Consider the following 19,291-nt stretch of genomic DNA (forward strand, 5'->3'; position numbering starts at 1 on the left):
TAGGCTTTTATGGGGAGTGAGTGAAACAGGAATATCATGCAGCTTGTCACAGGCAAACAACACCTGTGACTAGGCTGGAGGTGTTGTCTGGATCGGGGCTGGCCCATTTCTTATTTTGGAGAAACAGCCACTTCCCCCAAACTTATCCTTCAGGTTTTCTACAAGAAATAGAAGCTTTGTAGCCAGAAATGAGTCCCCACCTGTTCTGCTGTAGACTAAGTACTAAGGCAAATGTGTTCTTTTTTCTGCAGACCCACATTCCTCTCACGGTGTAGGTAGTGAGGGGAACAATTTGGGATCACACTTCTGAGCACTGAACTCTAGCCTTCCCTTCTTAGAGACTACTGGGACCATTCAGCCACCAGCAAAAGATGACTTAGCCTGCCTAACTGTCAGTCATCCGTCCTTATGCAACCCACTCCGATCAGATGCTCTCCCCATGGGCACCACCCAGCAGCCACAGCAAAGGCCACCTGTTGCGATGGCCGTTCCAAAGAGTTCTGATGTCCCACAAAGATGGGCCTCTATTCCTTGGGATACGTGGGAAATTTGCAACTTGGGCATCAGCACTGCAATCCTTGTGTTGTCAGGGAGCTACAAACAACAGAGTACCTGACAAACCCCACCACCACGACGGACTGGCTATCATGCCTTGCCCAAATGGCTCCATTATGGGTGGAGTTGCTGAACAACAATAGGTGCAGAAGGTTTTAGTGCACGGCAGATATATGATGCACCACATAAGGTTCTTCCCAAATGGCCTGCACTTCTGAAAATTTTTCAGAAATGTGGAAGTCAAAGCCTAAAAGGACACCGTAATACAGAAGCCCAAAAAGTAGGAGACTCGTTTTAGTCACCTCTTACGACAGGTAGGAATACCTCGGGCCTATTCTAAGCCTCGAACCCATGGGGGAGTGACAGGATGGAGAAAGAGGAAACTGTTAGATGGAGGGTGCAAGGACAATGGTTTATCTGAGATTGGCACCAGGACAATTATGGTGCTGAAGGATGTGTTGTAGGGATAAATCCCATCTGTGTAGTTCAGAGAAATTGGTGGTAGAGGGAAGGATCCAGAAGGCTCAGGTTGTGAAGCCCATTGAAACTGGGCGTTTTGTGCTCAGCTGCATGTTGTGCCATCAGGTGGTCAACTTTGTTCTTGGTAGGAGCTTGGCAGTGGCCATTCATCCTGGTGGACAGCTAGTTGATGGTCATATTGACATAAAAAACTATGCAGTGTTTACAGCAGAGTTGGTAAATGACACGACTGCTTTCGCAGGTGGTACAGCCTCTGACAGGGTAGGACAAACCTTTGACATGACTGGAGTAGGATGTGCTGGACTGGGCAGGTTTGTCACAAGGATATGAACCCTGTGGGAAGGATTTGGGAGTGAGAGTGGCATATGGATGGACTGGGATGTTGTGTAGGTTGGGTGGGTGATCGAACAGAACTTTAAGAGAGGTGGGAAAATCTTGGATAGGTTGTCCCTCATTTCAGGGCAGGATGAGAGATCATCAATTACCTAGTGAAGGATATGGTTCAGTTGTTCCAGTCCAGGGTGACAATGGGTGACAAAGGGGGCACTCTTTTGTAGCAGATTTTTTGGGTGATGGGAGGGTTAAGATGCGTGAGGATATAGTATACGTAATCTGTTTATGGACTAGATTTGATGGTATTGTGTGTCTATGAATATCACCTTCAGACCTTCAGCGCACTGGCAAGGGTGTTCTTGTCACTGCAGATATGTTGTCCATGACTGGCAAGGCTGTACGGCAGGCATTTTTTTTGTGTGGGAAGAATGGCAGCTATCGAAATGCTGGTACTGTTGATAGCTTGGTTGTTTAAGGTGGGCAAGGGTGGATGGAGTCATCAAAGAGCTGGAGGTCAATGTCCAGGAATGTTGCATGTTGGGTAGAGGAGCTGGTTAAGTGGTTGGAATAAATGGTGTTGAGGTTGTGAAGGAATGTGGATAGGGTGTATTGGGCCTGAGTCCAGATCACAGAGATATCATCAATGAATTTGAACCAGACTAGGGGTTGGGAGTTTTGGGAGGCTAGGAAGGCTTCTTCTAAATGGCCCATCAACAGGTTGGCAAAGAAAGGTGCCATGTGGGTGCCCATGGCTGTGCAGCAGATTTGTTTGCAAACTCTCCCTTCCTAGGAAAAGTAGTTGTCAGACAGGATATAGTGGGTAATGTATAAAAGGAATGAAGTGGTCAGTTTTGAATCTGAAGGGCAATGGGACAGGTGGTGTCAGAGTGGCAAGGCCACAGGCATAATGGATGTTAGTGTTTAAGGAGGTGACATCACAAGTGATGAGTATGAATCTGGGATACAAAGGGGTGAGAATGGTTGAAAGTAGGCGAAGAAGTGGTTAGTGTCTGATGGGGGAGGCTAGGTTTTGGCCAACTGGTTGTAGATGTTAGTCAAAATCAGTGGAAATTCTTTCAGTGGGAGCATAATGGCCAATTACAATTTGGCATCCATGATTATAGGGTTTGTGGACTTCGAGGAGTACACAGGAGGTGTGTGTGCGGGGTGTTGATGTGGTGAAGACGAGATGGACTTGGGGAAAAGGTTCTGGGAAGGGCCTATGGACTTCATTAGGGACTGGAGTTTATGTTGGACTTCTGGGACAGGATCTCTCTGGCAGAGCTTGTAGGTGGAGTAGCCAGACAGTTGATGGAGGCCTTCTGTCAGGCTGTGACTGCAATTCATTGTGACAGTGGTCGAACTTTTGCCTGAGAGCAGGATGATTAGGTCTGGATCTGTTTTCAGGTTGTATATAGCTGTCCTTTCTTCTGTTGAAATATTAGTGTTTTTAGGAAGGGACCCGGGGAAGATTTGTGAGACCAAGTTGGAGGTAAGAAATTCCTGGGAGGTGATCAGAAGGTGGTTAGCTGGAAGAGAAGGAGGGTCATGGTTTGAAGGTGGTTTCAATGTTGGGATTAAGTTGGCTTTGGTTGGAATAATTTATGGAAACGAAGTGGGATTTGGAGCAAGAGAGTAGGTCTATGACAAGTCAAACATGGTTAAACATGGGTGTAGGGTTAAAGGTGAGGCCTTTGACTAGGACTGAAACTTCTGTGGGATTGAGGTTTCTGGTGGAAAGATTAACAACAATGTTTTCTGTTTGCTTGGGTGTTGGGAGGAAGTTTTGGGAGATGTGATAAATTCATGAAGTAAGCAAGGTAGGGTATGGGTGCTATGAGGGGTTGACGGGAGAGTTCACTGAGAGTGAGATGAATCTTGATGGATAGTGGTGCCCCAAGGTGACAGTAGGATGTCAATAAATTGGACAATTTATGAAGATGGTGTCTGGAATGTTCTTCCAGGAATTGGAGTGGAATGGCTTCTGTTTCAAAGATGATATGTATTTAGTAAGGACTGCACAGTAATAATACCTTGTGGAGGGAGTAAAGGTGATTCTGGGATGCCAGTGCCCTGGTGAAGCGTTCTTGCAGTACTAGGTTTATGAATGATAGGGACTGGCAGAATCTGAAAAGGTGAAGGGCATGCAAAAGGGGAGGTGGGATTCAGAGGAAGCGACTTTTACTGCTAGGGCACTGGGGAGAGGGGTGGGAGGGGAGGGGGGGGGGGGGGAAGGCGGCGGCGGCGGATTACATGGTTTAAACTGCATTGAAGGAACAGGATGTGGAACTGGGTTTCAACCAGGGAAAGGGATATTTTCTGAATTGGTGCACCCTCCACCCAATAGTTTCCCCTTCCTCCAGCCTGTCACCCCCTCCCAATTCACATCAGCATGTGGCCTTCAGTGCGTGCCACTCCTCACTGGCAGAATCATGCATTACATGCCTAGACCATATACCTGCCACTCTTCCCTCCCACATTCCTAGCCGGCAAACCAGCTGCCTCACTCCATGCCAATTGTCACCCATCACCTTGTCCATCTGCTGAGAAACAAAGCATTGACACTGTTCGCCCACCATATAGGGCAGAAATAAGTGTGTGTGTGTGTGTGTGTGTGTGTGTGTGTGTGTGTGTGTGTGTGTGTGTGTGTGTGTGTGTGTGTGTGAGAGAGAGAGAGAGAGAGAGAGAGAGAGAGAGAGAGAGAGAGAGAGAGAGATCTGTTAAAGGGGTTAGGTGTTTTGACTACTGCCTCATAGTATATTTAGACCCCCTTGAAGTTTGTTGTAAATAATCCACTGCAGTTCAAAAAAACAATGAAGTACACAATTACAAAACCAGCAGAAAAAAATGACATTCATTACTCCACATTAAGGTTGTCTTTGGCACAGAAAGGGCTGCACAATGCTCCTACCAAAATTTTTTATCACTTACCCATTGATATAAAATGACAGACAGCAAAGTTAAATTTGAAAATGAACTGGAAATGTTTCTCCTTGACAATTCCTATTCTGTATGATCTATATTTTTGTAATATGTAAAACGTGATGGGTAGGTACTATTAATTCAGAATTGTATTAAAAAAAATTGTAAACAGTCAGCATGTATCCATATTTACATATGAATGTATAATGTGAATGTAAAATGATTCATTCCACATCATTATGATTAACTGTACATACAATTCAAGGAACATGAAACTAATTGACAATATAATTTTACTCATAGTTTGTATTCTCCCTGTTAACAGAACAAAGAAATGTGTTGTATGTTGATGAAAACTAGAGAAATTTTTGACTTTGTTTAAAGTAACAGCAGATTGTTAGAATATACAACAGTTCTGTGTTCTGTTAACGGAGATACAACAAACTATAAGTAACATTATATACAGTATATAATAAATAATGATCTTGTATGCATTGCAATTATCACTGACAACCACATACTCTCGTAAAAATTTCTTATGCTGGTTGTGTATAATTATTTCAAAACATGGTCATTAGTCTACGCTAAAAAGCATATAAAGATGGCAAGTCACTTTATAATAACACATAAGACCACATATTAATGAAACACTATATATTAAAAACAACATATTATAAGAAATATTTGTATTCTGTAATACAGATACCACCAACGGTGGGTGGATGCTCGAAACTAGTCAGATAAAATAAACTATCATTTACAAGCAGCTTACATTTAAATACATAATTAATTAATATGGCACATTTACAGTTTCCTTATGCTGCAGAGCACCAAATTTACAAGACCTACAGATATCTGCAATTTAGCCATTGCAATGTTAAGATGGAGTCAATCCAAACAAATATTGCTCATGGTGTATTTCATGTGACAGTCTGGGAAAATGGACCATATTTTTCAGAGAGAATTTCAAGTGCTCACTCAATATAACGGTCCAAATTTGTCTAGTTCGATATTCAGTTTAACTGTGTGTGTTAACAGGGACAGGGACAGCAAAACATTGTGCACAACCATTGTTCCAGCAGTGGCTGAGTAGCATTGCGGCACATCAGTAACAGATGTACACGGCAGCACATAAGGTGGGACAAGCCAAGAATAGAAGATGTGATGAGAAAATGTTCACCTTTATGACAAGATTTTTTAAAAAATTGCAAAGTATGATGAAAAACAAGAGTTATTATCATACTAGTATTATTAGGAACATGGAATATGAACACCACACTGTTCTGCAAAAATATCTTTAAAGTAATAATGCCCAAGTTATGTGACATGGTCTTCATCAGTGGCAGTTACTGTTGTTAAATTTCAATAAACATTTGTTACAGTTTTCCATGCCTAACATATTTATTTATTTAATTAACCATATCAGATTAGGACCTTCACATCCCCTCTTACAATGGACCAGAATTTCAACCATACAATACCTTTTTTTTACATCACAGTTACCACACATATAACAATAATTTGCTATGGCAGACAGTAATAAAATGTTTTGAGTGTCCCTAGAGACAATGTGAATAAATAGAACTGACTAAGAGCTAATAAAGTTAATACTTGCAGTACTTCTACTACTGCTGCCTCCAATAATAATAATAATAATAATAATAATAATAATAATAATAGGGGCAGATGTAAAAAGAATTTAAAGACATACAAAATAGTGATGATGCCAGGCATAAAAAGAATTTGTAGGTGTACAAAATAGACTTTTCTGATACAGCAAGTTCTGGAGGAGGGAAATTTAAGAGACTGCAGCAGCTAAGAAAACTGGGAAATAAGAAGATCTGGTTGGAACCTACGGTTTAATAGGGTAAAGAGTGCATACAGGGACAATGACAGTCATTAATGTTGCTTCAGTAGATATGTCACTAACTGTCTTTTGAAATTGGAGATGTTATTCAGTTCTCTAACACAATGAGGAAGGTTAGTCAAGAATTGGGTTCCTGCTGCTGAAAAGGTCTTCGAGAAAGTGGTTGAGAGATGAAGTGGCCAGAAACAATTTTGTCTGATGAGAACAGGTGTTGCTGCCAAGTTGTTCAGACAAGACCATTAAGGTCAAGGAGAGAGATGGGGACAGTGTGCGAGGGACATTTGAAAAGTCCGTGCAAAAATAAAAACTATTTATGCGTTTGGGGTATGCCTTTTTTATTTTTTGACACAGTCTCCTTTTAGACTTATACACTTCATCAATGCTATTCTAATTTGTTGATCCCCTCTGAATAATAGGAATTGTCCAAGTCTGCAAAACAGCTATTAGTTGTTGCCATCACCTCCTTGTTTGAATAAAATTTTTGTCCTGCCAACCATTTCTTCAAATTGGGGAACAAATAGTAGTCTGAGGGAGCCAAGTCTGGAGAATAGGGGGAATGTGAAACCAGGTTACATCCTATTTCCATTTATTTTGCGACCACAACTGCTGAGGTGTGTGGTGGTGCATTGTCGTGATGAAAAAGGACTTTTTTGCGGTCCATTCGTTGGCATTTCTCTTGCAGCTGTTTTCAAACGGTCCAGTAGTGATGAATAATATGCACCCGTAATAGTTTTACCCTTTTCCAGATAGTCGATGAGGATTATCCCTTGCGAATCCCAAAAGACAGTCACCATAACCTTTCCAGCTGAAGGAATGGTCTTCACTATTTTTTGTGCAGATTCTCCCTTGGTAACCCATTGTTTAGATTGTTCTTTGGTCTCAGGAGTATAGTAACGTATCTATGCTTCAACCAAAGTGATGAAACGATGCTTAAAATTCTGCAGATTCTTCCTGAACATGCAAACCATCCTTTCAACACTTCACACGATTCCATTTTTGGTCAAGCGTGAGCAATCGAGGAACCCATCTTGTGGATAGCTTTCCCATGTCAAAATGCTTATGCAAAATATTATGTACCCATTCATTCGAGATGCCCACAGCACTAACAATCTTATGCATCTTAATTCTTCTGTCATCTATCACCATATCATGGATTTTATCAATCATTTCTGGAGTTGTAACTTCCACAGGGTGTCCACAATGTTCAGCATCACTTGTGCCCATATGGCCACTCTGAAAATTTTGAAACCACTTATAAACTGCTCTAATCGAAGGTGCAGTGGCTGTAATGTTTACTAAGCTTCTCTTTAGTCTCCTGATGCGTTTTGCCTTTCATAAAGTACTGTTTACACACCGCCCGAAATTCTTTTTCATCCATTTTTTGACAATCATTCGACTTCCTTGATTCACACAAATGCCAAAGGCAAAGAAATAGATCAGTATGGCTAAAACTTGGTGTGCTACTAACTAAACTTGACCTTGACACATGCTGGTGGTGCCATCTCTCGGACTTTGCATGGATTTTTCAAACGCCCCTCGTACATTGACAAGATAAACGTAAGAGACAGCATTTACAGAAATCTCTGTGGTTGTCTACATGCAGCCACGACATCTGTGTATATGATGGTGAAATATGATCAAAGAGTCGAATGTCACAAATATATTGAACACAGGCATTCATAACCAATCCCAGGCCCTGGGAGCTTTCCTTAGCAAGTCCTTGCAGGATAACATGCTGTAATCATTAATTGGAAGTATAAGTGTGCACACAAGTTTTTTTTGACGTCAAGAAGGAACAGCTTTTTATATTTTTGCAGAACATGGAAAGGTGCTGACATCTTATTGCACATAGTAATCATGGGCTCAGTCCAATTTAGATTTTAATCTATTATTACTCCTAGATAATTTGCTGAAGGAGAGAAGTTAATATCTGTCCCACTTAGGATTAAAGATGATAGGAATTCCTAACATTTTGGGCTAATGAGCCAAGAATGACCAACTAATACCCTTTGGATTTAGGATGGGTTGAGCTTTGACCCTATATCCTCTGGCCATTTTGATAATGCACACAGGTCAGTATTAAAATTCAATGTAGACTGGCAATGGCACGGAAAGCATTTCTGAAGAAGAGAAATTTGTTAACCTTGAGTATAGATTTATGTGTCAGGAAGTCGTTTCTGAAAGTATTTATATGGACCGTAGCCACGTATGGAAGTGAAACGTGGACAATAAATAGTTTAGACAAGAAGTGAATAGAAGCTTTTGAAATGTGGTGCTACAGAAGAATGCTGAAGATTAGATGGGTAGATCACATAACTAACGAGGAGGTACTGAATAGAATTGGAGAGAAGAGAAATTTGTAGCACAACTTGACCACAAGAAGGGATAGGTTGGTAGGGCATATTCTGAGGCATCAAGGGATCACCAATTTAGTACTGGAGGGCAACGTGGAGGGTAAAAATCGTAGAGGGAGACCAAGAGATGAATACACTAAGCAGATTCAGAATGATGTAGGTTGCAGTAGGTACTGGGACATGAAGGAGCTTGCACAGGATAGAGTAGCATGGAGAACTGCATCAAACCAGTCTCTGGACTGAAGACCATAACAACAACATAGCTGTCTTCAGTTTTATTGGTTTTGGACTTAGATACAACTGAAGGAGGTCATCAGCATACTTGTGATGTTTGCTATAGGTATCTGTAGATATCTGCTTGTTACAGCGGTTACTTCAACTATCATCTGCTGAGTCAGCAGATGATGATTGAAGTAATTGCTGTATCAAGCAGATATCTATTTGAATGCTGGCCCCTATTTTGACTGGAACCAAGGTTGGAATCTTCTTACACACCGGTTCAAAATGGTTCAAATGGCTCTGAAGCTATGGGACTTAACTTCTGAGGTCATCAGTCCCCTAGAACTTAGAACTACTTAAACCTAACTAACCTAAGGACATCACACACATCCATGCCCGAGGCAGGATTCGAACCTGCGACCATAGCGGTTGTGCAGTTCAAGACTGCAGCGCCTAGAACCGCTCAGCCACCCTGGCTGGCTACACATCGGTCAGGGAGCCTGCAGACAGCATAGTAAATTGCCGAATCCAATAGCCAAAATAAGTTTGGAAATTATTAGACAGCTGAAACGTGTTTGATTTGACATCCTGACATGAACAGTCAAGTCCTACAACCATATCTGAAAAGGTGGACATGCAGAGACTTGCTGGCAAGATGTGAGGTATAAGTGAAACCAATGCACTGCACTTTGTGAGAAATTTAGGATGCTCAGTTTTTGCAAGTAAAATGTCAAAGTAGACATCGTCAAATGTTTTTCTGACATCTAAGAAGAACATGATAGTTGTCTCATGCCCATCTGCAATAAGCCTGAGGTCATCTGTTACCTTTATTATGGCAGATGTTGTGGTACAATATTTATGAAAACCTGACAGTTATTTGTATATTAGGTTGTTTTTAGTTAGGTAGCTTGTTAGCTGGTCTTGGACTATATATCCTAAAGCCTTGGACAGTGCAGGAAGAATTCGAATAGGTCAGTCATCAGGGGATGCTGTGGCAACATCCTGTTTAGGTGGTGGCTTAAGCAGTCCTTGTTTCCAGACCTCAGGGCAAAAATCTTGCTAAGGAGTGGCTGAAGGTATCTGTTATAGTGGGCAGTAGAGTCAAAAATATGATTCATCACTTGGACTGTGATGGCACTGTGTACAGTAGATGCTGATCTGATACACATGATGGCTTTTTTGACAGTATTGTAAGTAATATGCTTTAAGTAGAATTTTTCATGGCTACCGTCATTTACCCCCATGAAGTAATCAATGAGTCACTGTTTCATTTACAGTTCAATTGTGGTTGTAGGTAATGTGAAGTGCCACTTCAGTTCTTCAGCTGGAACACTGGAGTCAGCTGCATGTTTTACTTTGACTGTAACAAGCCCACACAGGTTTTCCCCATAGAACAGTTGATCTGTTTGTTGTTAGTTAAAGTATGGGTGTGCTTGAGTTCAGCATTTCTCACAGCTTGACTGACTCTGTTCTGCTTCTGTTTCTGCTTGCAAGTAATACGATTTTCAAGTGTAGAGTGTAGTTTGTACGTCTGATGTGCAGTACATATGAGATTCATGAGCTGTTTTAGTCCATCAGTTAGCCATGATGCAGGTTTCCTTCTTACTTTACTTGTCCAGTTTCACTGTCTGCCACCTACCACCATGCAGCTGTGCTAGTTAGTTCTTGTCAGAGTGCTGGTTAGTCATTTTTTCTAACTCAGAAAACACACAGTTATCAATATATTTTGAATAAATGGCAGCATCAAATATAAATATTGAAATACTTTATTTTACTGACTATCTTCAGTGTTAAAAATACATAAGAGCCATCAGACATAACACAAATGTGGCCCTGTTTATAACAACCATCAAACAGTGGTTATACATAGGGTCACATTTGTGTTAAGATCCTCATGTCTGATGATTCTTATGCATTTTTAGCAATGAAGATGGCCACACAGTGGCCAAAATCGATCTGTAAAATAAAGGATTTCATTAGTTACAACCAATGCTGCCATTTATGCAAAATATATTGACTACAATATGGTTCTGGTCCACATTGTTCCCAATGGAATTAGACATAAACATGTTATGCCAGATTTCACACTAGACCAATTTGGGAGTGTTTTATCAAATAAGATCACAGAATACCATTTAAAACCATTTTGCCTGTAATGAAGAACATTCATATGACCAATTTTATTTGTACTCTATTTAAGGACTTGCAGTCAGAGGAGTAAGACAACACATTAAGGTTTAGTTGCCCCCATCATAATAGATACACCAATGAAGTGCACTTAACAGTGGCTAAAACATTGGTACATCATACTGAAACATGACGCCATCTACAACCCACAAGTGGTGACTTATTTTGCCAGTGAAAGCCTATGAACATAGCTCAAAAATGTACTTGATACTATATGAGATGTGGAAGCAGCAACCATATCAACACGGATGAAAACAGTATCTGAAACTTGAATTATGCTAAGTCCTGTTGCTGAGCAATAGTAAAACTTCTGTCTCTCAGGAAACACAGGGGGCAACCAGATTGAAGACATTAGTACAAATGATAATCACCTTTTTCAACTTTTCTTCCCCATATAATTCTGAAATACCTGCAAGAGAAATAATTGTAAAAGGACACTATGGAGCTCCAAAGTCTTAATTGTATATGAAGTCTAAATCAATAGACCACAACTACAGCCAAACTTGGATGCATGAACAACTGCCCAAATGATACAACAGGAGATGCAGGTCTCTATCACTACACTCATTTAATTCAAACCACCCAAAATTCGGTTCATTGAAGCTTCTAAAGGAGCAGAAGAGACACTTGGCATGTAGTTCTAGGAGTTACAGCTCGCTGATGAAAAAATACATCATTTGAAACAATAAAAGTCCAGTAGCCATGTAGATGTAGAAACCGAACACTGTTTGACTATAATGAACTATTGGTTGCACAAAGAATCCAGAGAAGAAATACACAATGGAATACACACAAGGCTTGATGTGAAAGTAACAGAGTATAGCAAAGGGGAATGTTAACCTGCATGGGTTGGCAAAACTGCACCCATGAGATTATTATGGATTTTGCTGTCATAAACAATTAACTAAGTAAGATATTACAAGCCACTTTTAAGTGTTTCTTGCTTACATAAATATAATTTAAATGTAGCTATGTTAACATTGCGTTAAATACAATAAAACATTGTTAAAATGACTTTTCTTTCTTGCACTAGTGGATATTTTCTAGGCTTAACGTTTTTACCTATGAGAATTTTGTATTTTTTTATCTGTGCTGTTTATACTTTATTGAGTCTACAGTTAATGTTTTATAAAACTGAACAGCCAAAAGTGAGAAGTGTGGATTATGATTCAGGTTCATTAAACTAGGAGTTTTCACAAAAATTGTAGCTTGTGATTTAATTGGGAAACTGCAGTGTGAAGAGAAAGAGGTGCTCGATGAGGCTCTTCCATGGAATTTTTCACTTAAAACTAACATGTATGACCATTTCTCTCTGTCTCAAAGTGAAGCCAATTCCAATTTCCTCCTCTTAGTTTTTCAGTCGAACACAATTTTTTTCTTCTCTCTCTATAATTTGCATCCCATCACTTCCATTCTACCTATCTCTTTTTCCCACTTCTTCTCCCATGTCGATCACTTGCATGGTTCAAAGTCTAAATGTATCTCCCAACGTATTCTTTTATACTAATCTTAATAAATAAATGCCAAATGTTTTATTTTGGCTATAGCTCTTACTGTCTTTACTATTCCAGTCACAACTATTTCTAAATATAAGATGTACTGTAAAATGTCTATCATAATGAAAGTAAAGAGAAAATATGAAACCTGTCCAATTAAATATAAGTGAGTCTTGTGGTTCTAATATTCCCACGATAGGTACATCAGTGATTAAAAATTAAAAAATGTGCTCCAATGTTTACTGAGAAGTTACTCAGAATTTTAATAATTCAATTTGATCCTGATTAGTGAAACTAAATGCAGTCAAGCTTTACATTTATATTCAAAATGGCTCTTACCTCTCTAGCGTTTTATGCAATTTGTCAATTAATTCATCTGTGAATACTAAATTGTCAGGATGTCCAATTTTTAAATTATGAATGGTGGCCAGGTGATTAAAGTAATTTGCTCTTGTGCCAGTCAGGTGCGTTTTACATAATAAACATTCTCTTGAAAATGTTTTATCTTGCCTTTCTCTGTCTTGGCATGCCAAAACTGCTTCCTGAAAAAAGGTTTAAACAGATCTGCAGATTCTATGAAACATGGATTTGCTACACTATTTCTAATACCAAATAGCAAAGAGATGAAACATATTTAAAGAACATTTTGAAATTATCCTGTTATTTCAGGTGATTCCAAACAGTGGTTAAGCTTCTCATGCATGACATCAGTAAATACAACAATACGATGACTTCCAAGTAGCACATGAATGGCAATACGTTAAATAATTATAAATCTAATTATTATTCAGCTTGGCACTCTCATGCTTACTATAAGAACACATAATGAAACACACTGTTTTCTCTGTTCATCATACCAAGTAAGGGTACTAGACTGATGAACAAAGCTCAAAAATCAGTTTCACTAATGTTTTGTAAACTACTACTTTTGTGAATAAGTTCTTTTTTCCTTAGGATACTTTAATAAATATCTGACTGGCATCTTTTTTCCCCACAGATAGTTTTATGTGGTCATGCCACTTCAAGTTACTTTTGTTGTTGTGATCAACAATTTGATACGACTGATAATCTTTAGACCAACATCGATCCTCTGAAGTCCTTCCTGCATTTTGCTACAATTTTCTGGTGTTTTCACTTCCTTTATATAACAGTGTCATCTGCGAAATGGCTCAGAGAGCTTCCAACATTTTCCAGAATATTATTTTTACACATCGTGAACAGTAATAGTGCACTTCCAAAGTTACTTTCACATCCAAACAATTTCAGCTGATTATGAAAAACTTCTAACAGCTACTGAATCCAATTAAAAAACTGGTTCAACATACTGCAAGCTTGTATTTTGTTCACTAGGTGAGATTGTGGAACTGAATCGAATGCCTTTTGGAAGTCCTAGCAAGCACCAAACAAAGTTTTGATATACTGCCCTCTGTACCTCACAAACTAACAGACTGAGCTGTGTTTTACAATATCACTGTTTGAGGAATTAATACTGAATCCTATAAAGATTTTCCTTCCCCAAAAATGGTGTAATACACAAGTACGGAATGAGTTCCATAATTCTATAACAGGCTGAAATCAGCAATATAGAACTATCATTCTTGAAAACAGGGATTAACTGTGCCTTTATCCTATCATTTGGAACACTGCTTCTCCAATGACTGAGTATGAGTTTATGCTAGGAGGGGTACAAGTTTTTTCACATAATTTCTTTATAGAATCCAATTATTTCAATTGCTTTTCTATGATTGAAGAGTGAACCTGTATTATATTATCCACAGTGAAAATTTCTGAGACCAAATTCAGCATTTCAGCTTTCTGCCTGTTATCTTCCATTCTGGCATTAGTACAATCACTAAGAGAATGTATAGATGATGTCTACATTAACTTTATGTAAGATTAAAACTTAATAGTATTTTCACTTGACTCATTAGAAAAACATTTCTTTAGACTTTACTAAATACTTCTGGCATTACTCTCCTCACGTTAATGGTGGTTTCAATAGGCTTTTGTTTATCAATAATGCATGTTAAACCTGCAACAAACCTCTCTTTTCCTTCATAGCAACTATGTAACACAGCTACTGAACCATGACAGATCTTTTCCATGCATCACAACCTTGATCATCACATACATATCTAAAACACACTGAACAATATCTTCGTAACAAGATATGAATGTCTGATGCTGACTGCTTGGGTTATCTACGATTAGTTTACTGTCACACTTACAAAGCAAAAAATATCTTCCAACTTCTTTTTGGCATATATTTTAACTCGATGCAACAACAGTTTAACAATTATCGAATACTTCCTCTAAAGTAACTAAACTAAAAAATTCAGGAACATTAGATACTCTGAAAGTTGCCCTTACAAATAAATTCTCTGACTCTTCAAGGTACATAGAGAACAATTTCAATGAATCACTGCCCCTCAGACGAGTTTTAATCACATGACACTCTTATTCTATGGCTGACCAGTTGTAGTCTTCTGGCTGTCACCATATCTGGAATGTTCTTCAAATTTACTCTGAAGCATTCTGCCATTAGAGCTCTTGAGGCAGGAGATCTACCAGAGCATCCAAGTAGCATGTTTCACTCACTTTTCTCCACTTACATCTGCATCTACATAGATACACTGTAAGCCACTGTATGGTGTGTGGTGGAGGGTACCCTGTACCACTAAGAGTTATTTTTTTACTGTTTCACTCACAAATAGAGTGTGGGAAAAATTACTGTCTGTATGCATCCAATGAGCCCTAAATTCTCGTATCTTATCTTTATGGTCCTTACGTGCAACAGATGTTGGCAGCAATAGAATCAATTGGCAGTCAGCTTCAAATGCTGGTTCTCTGAATTGTCTCAATAGTGTTTCTCGAAAAGAACCTTTGATGCTTGTATTAATCATAATATTTTGCATCTAAAATTTATAATATCCTGACTAGATATTACTGAATTCTTTATAGCAGTAAATAAGCTATCACCAATGGCATCTAGATTACCTTTGCAATATATACTAAAATTGGAATTTACATCACTGAATTTCATTTCTAGTTTCAGTTAGCTTTCAGCTCCTCATACAGTATGGACCTTATTACTGTTAATAATTGAGAGTAATGCTGTGATGCTTTTGCAGTTTGTAGCACTTATCCAATGTACTGATTATGTAATATCTGTAACCACTAAATTCATTGAAAAAGATAAAATATGAATATTTTTCTCTATTTTGAAGTTTTTTTTAAATGCCATTTTAAAATAATGTCCTTTTATTTACATATGCACCAACTGTTAATTAATGTAGCTTGTTCATGCATAAGGACTATAGTAATGCAAGTAGTAGGAAAAGACACGGGGAAACCCCTCCATGCCTGAAATATTACCGTGTGAAAGGAAAAGGTGCAGAGGTGTGAAGTAAGCGCAACAAGAGATTTTGGCAGCACCTGTCTGTAGTTATACTTTGCAGTGTGAACATCAAGTTTTCAGTGAGGCTAAGGTTATTATGAAAGCGAGTTAAAATGCCTTGGATGGTACTGGTTATTAGCAGCAGCAATATTGCAGTTATTGGTCTGCTCTAAATGTATAATTATCACACAAAGAATGGAAGTATAGAGCATGTTACATCATGAGCCTCGACAGCACCATACTGCATTACATCACCACCAAGATCATCTACACATACTTAATCATAATCATACACCTTCAGGCAAAGTAATGTTTTAGTTTTGTATTTTCACACATGAACTAGTGTTGGCTGAAGTTTCTTGCAACATAATTGATAAAGTGCAGCAGTGTATTATATACTTTACTCTGTCCTGTTAATCTCCTATTTTGATTCCATGAATAGTCCAAGCACTGATTCAAAGAGAAAGTGTTGAGATAAGTAATGGAAAAAAATTATTTATAAGAAAATGTTGAAATAACTGCAGTCATTTTACTGATTTGCAAACAGGTCTTAATTCAAAGTGCTCCAGGTGTTAGAGATTTCAGTTCACTTAATACTAGAAGCATAGTTACTTAAAGTGCAACAAAAAGATGTGATATCAAAGTTATTTAACATAATATAAAAATTACAAGCCAAATCAGTGATTACAAGGGAGGTTATTGGTCATAACTCTTTAAGGGCCTACACCAATTATACCTGTGCAACAAGTTTGTAATCAGTACAGTTAGTTTATTTATGTTGATGTGTATATGCTGCTAGCGTTTATTCTTGAATGTGTTGATGGGGGAAAGTTACAAGACAGAACAGTTTAATATGTGTCATGAGGATCCCAAACACTCAAGCAGCACTAAGAAATTGGTTGTGCAAGCTTTCTGTCCATGGTCTCCTTTATAGTCTCACTACACAGTCCCAGGACTCTCCCAATCAACCGTAGTTAACCATTCACCTTCCCTACAAGTGACCTTACACACTCATTCCATTTCATGTCATTTCACAACATTATGCATCAGTATTTAATCAACATTGCCGAGTTACACACTGTACCATAAATAATGTATTTGTATAGGAGAACAGTCTTGTAATTTTCAATCATTATAAACAATTATCCAGATTTCATCACACCAAAAAGAAAATCTGATCATATCACCCTTGATCCAACTACAGTCACTCAATGATGACACTTTCAGACATACCATCTCATCAGCAAACAGTCTCAGATACCCATCCACCACATGTGACAGACTGTTTATCCACATAGAGAACAGCACTCGTTCTTCATACAGCCATGGGACACTGTTGACTACATGCACCTCATAACTGTTCTAAGGCACTAGGCAACAGCCGAGCAGCCAGTACCCACATCCATCTTCCACCCAGCAACTGTTGTTCCCCCTCAGGTATGGAGAAACCACATGGGTCAAGCATATTACAAGGTGAAGTGATATATGAGGGTTAATCCTAAAGTTTTAATTATAACACCAGAAAAATAAAATTCCAGTGTTAATTTTTTGATGGTGTGCACGTACATCTGAAGTCACAAAAACTGTGATGGCTGAAATTTGAATTGCCCGCCATGTTGTACACGGGTGCTGATCACATTAGGTAGTGTACAAAACTACTCATAAAAGTGAAGGGCCCTTGTAACTAGGTGTAACTGAGGGAGATACACCTCACCTCACTGACACACACTATAAATCAAGAAGAATATCTACCCAGTATCATTCCTACAACTTAAGATGCAGGAAAAGCAAATGAAGTCATGAGGTGTAATCAGAGATGGAACTACAATAAGTAATACCTGAATACAGCAGAACTTAGCGTCCAGTGACTGTAGTTTGGTGGCACAGTTAATAGACTGATGAGCACCTGCAAGACTGCAGGATTTCGACTGAATCCTACTTTTGACAATTATTTTTCGTTTGACTGCATTAATTTTTCTATAGAAAACACTAAATTACCTGAACAAACAGATCAGGCTCTTAATCATATTTTTTGGCTCTCAAAGACATAGCCTGTGGTTCCTTTACCCTAAATGTTCCATCCAAAGCCCTTTCACATCAATGACTATTTGCAGCCTTTGAGAGACTTAATCTATTAGGTGAGTAGTAAATTTCACCTTTTCTGCCATCTCCCCCAGGCAGATAGATTATCGAGGTTGCACGGTGCAGCTTTAGGACAGTTTTTGTGCAAGGTCTGTTTCACCTCTACCCAAAGTGTTTGAATAGGGCTGAGGTCTGATGCAGAAGGGTGCAAGTGGAGAAGAGAAATCTAATTATGTTCTGCAAACCATTCCTGTTCCATAGTGGACATGTACACTGGAGATAATCCTGCTGGAAACAGGTGAATCATGATACAATTACTGCACAGCGGAGATCCAAACAAGACCCTGTGAGCTTTGCACCTGAAAACATTAAGCTGCATACTGCAAGTGTGAATGTCCAGACTCTGCTAGCTCATCTTGACAAGTTCTGTCTTATATTTCAAGGCATAGGCATCCATGAAATACTTGTCAGAGACCCGGCTCAGTAAATCAAGATGGCTACACTACCGTAGACAAGTTTGGAACACCATGCTGCATATTACAATGGAGCAAGATGGGAGTGATATATGTGAGTTATCAATTAGTATACAGAACAGTATGGTCAAATTAATGATTAATAACAACACAGTATTGTATGGATAATTACTGTACATATACATATGTATTGGTACTGCTCAGTTTTATATAAACTGACTGTACCTGTCCAAGTAGCTCTATTAAACATGCCATGTGATGCCAGCCTACAGCACGACCATGCATAGAAGCGTTGTTTACAGTTCTGTTTCATTGTAGTTCTGTTTGTATGAATGGTGGACATGCCGCAAAAAAAGGTAGTACATGTAGTGATAGTAATTGAAAATGGCACCCAAAGTTCCAGATTTCTTTTGATTCACTGGTAAAGATAATCACTTTGCACCAGGAAAGCAATAGTGTCCAACAAATATGAAAGAAATTGAAGATTTCCATCAGCGGAGTTGTCAAGACCATACACCGACATAGAGATACTGGCTCCTAGGATAATCGCCCTCACTCAGTAGCACCCAGTGGGTAATTCCAACTGTGATGCACAGAGAGGATTCTGTTATAGTATGGGGATCTCTCAGAGGGAATACAGTCAGATATGGTGAAAGCAGATGGAAAAATGAACCAGAATGTTTATCATGCCATTCTCCATCAACATACTCAGCCATCTGATTTGCATCTGGCTAGAAAGGGGTATGTCTTGCAGCAAGATAACATAAAATGTGCATCCTGCCTGCCTCAGAACTATATCAAATCTCTAGAGGTTCAGAAATTTTTTAGAAAGATGAAATAGCCTCTGCAGCCGCTGATTGTAACCCAATGGAGCTACTCTTATTTCTATGACAAGTCATATGTAACTGACGAGGGGAGGAGTAGGG

General features: G+C 38.9%; 1 protein-coding gene across 2 annotated transcripts in view; it reads right to left on the reverse strand.

The window, feature by feature from the left end:
- The window catches only part of LOC126298628 (zinc finger protein 277), a 121,748-nt gene that overhangs the window by 60,991 nt on the left and 41,466 nt on the right, over positions 1-19,291 (reverse strand). For both annotated transcript variants that reach the window (XM_049990038.1, XM_049990037.1), the window contains exon 4: positions 12,753-12,955. In XM_049990038.1, the coding sequence (XP_049845995.1) occupies positions 12,753-12,955 (203 nt within the window). The remainder of the gene's footprint in view (positions 1-12,752; positions 12,956-19,291) is intronic.

This window comes from Schistocerca gregaria, chromosome X, assembly GCF_023897955.1.
Source record: "Schistocerca gregaria isolate iqSchGreg1 chromosome X, iqSchGreg1.2, whole genome shotgun sequence".
Taxonomy (NCBI): domain Eukaryota; kingdom Metazoa; phylum Arthropoda; class Insecta; order Orthoptera; family Acrididae; genus Schistocerca; species Schistocerca gregaria.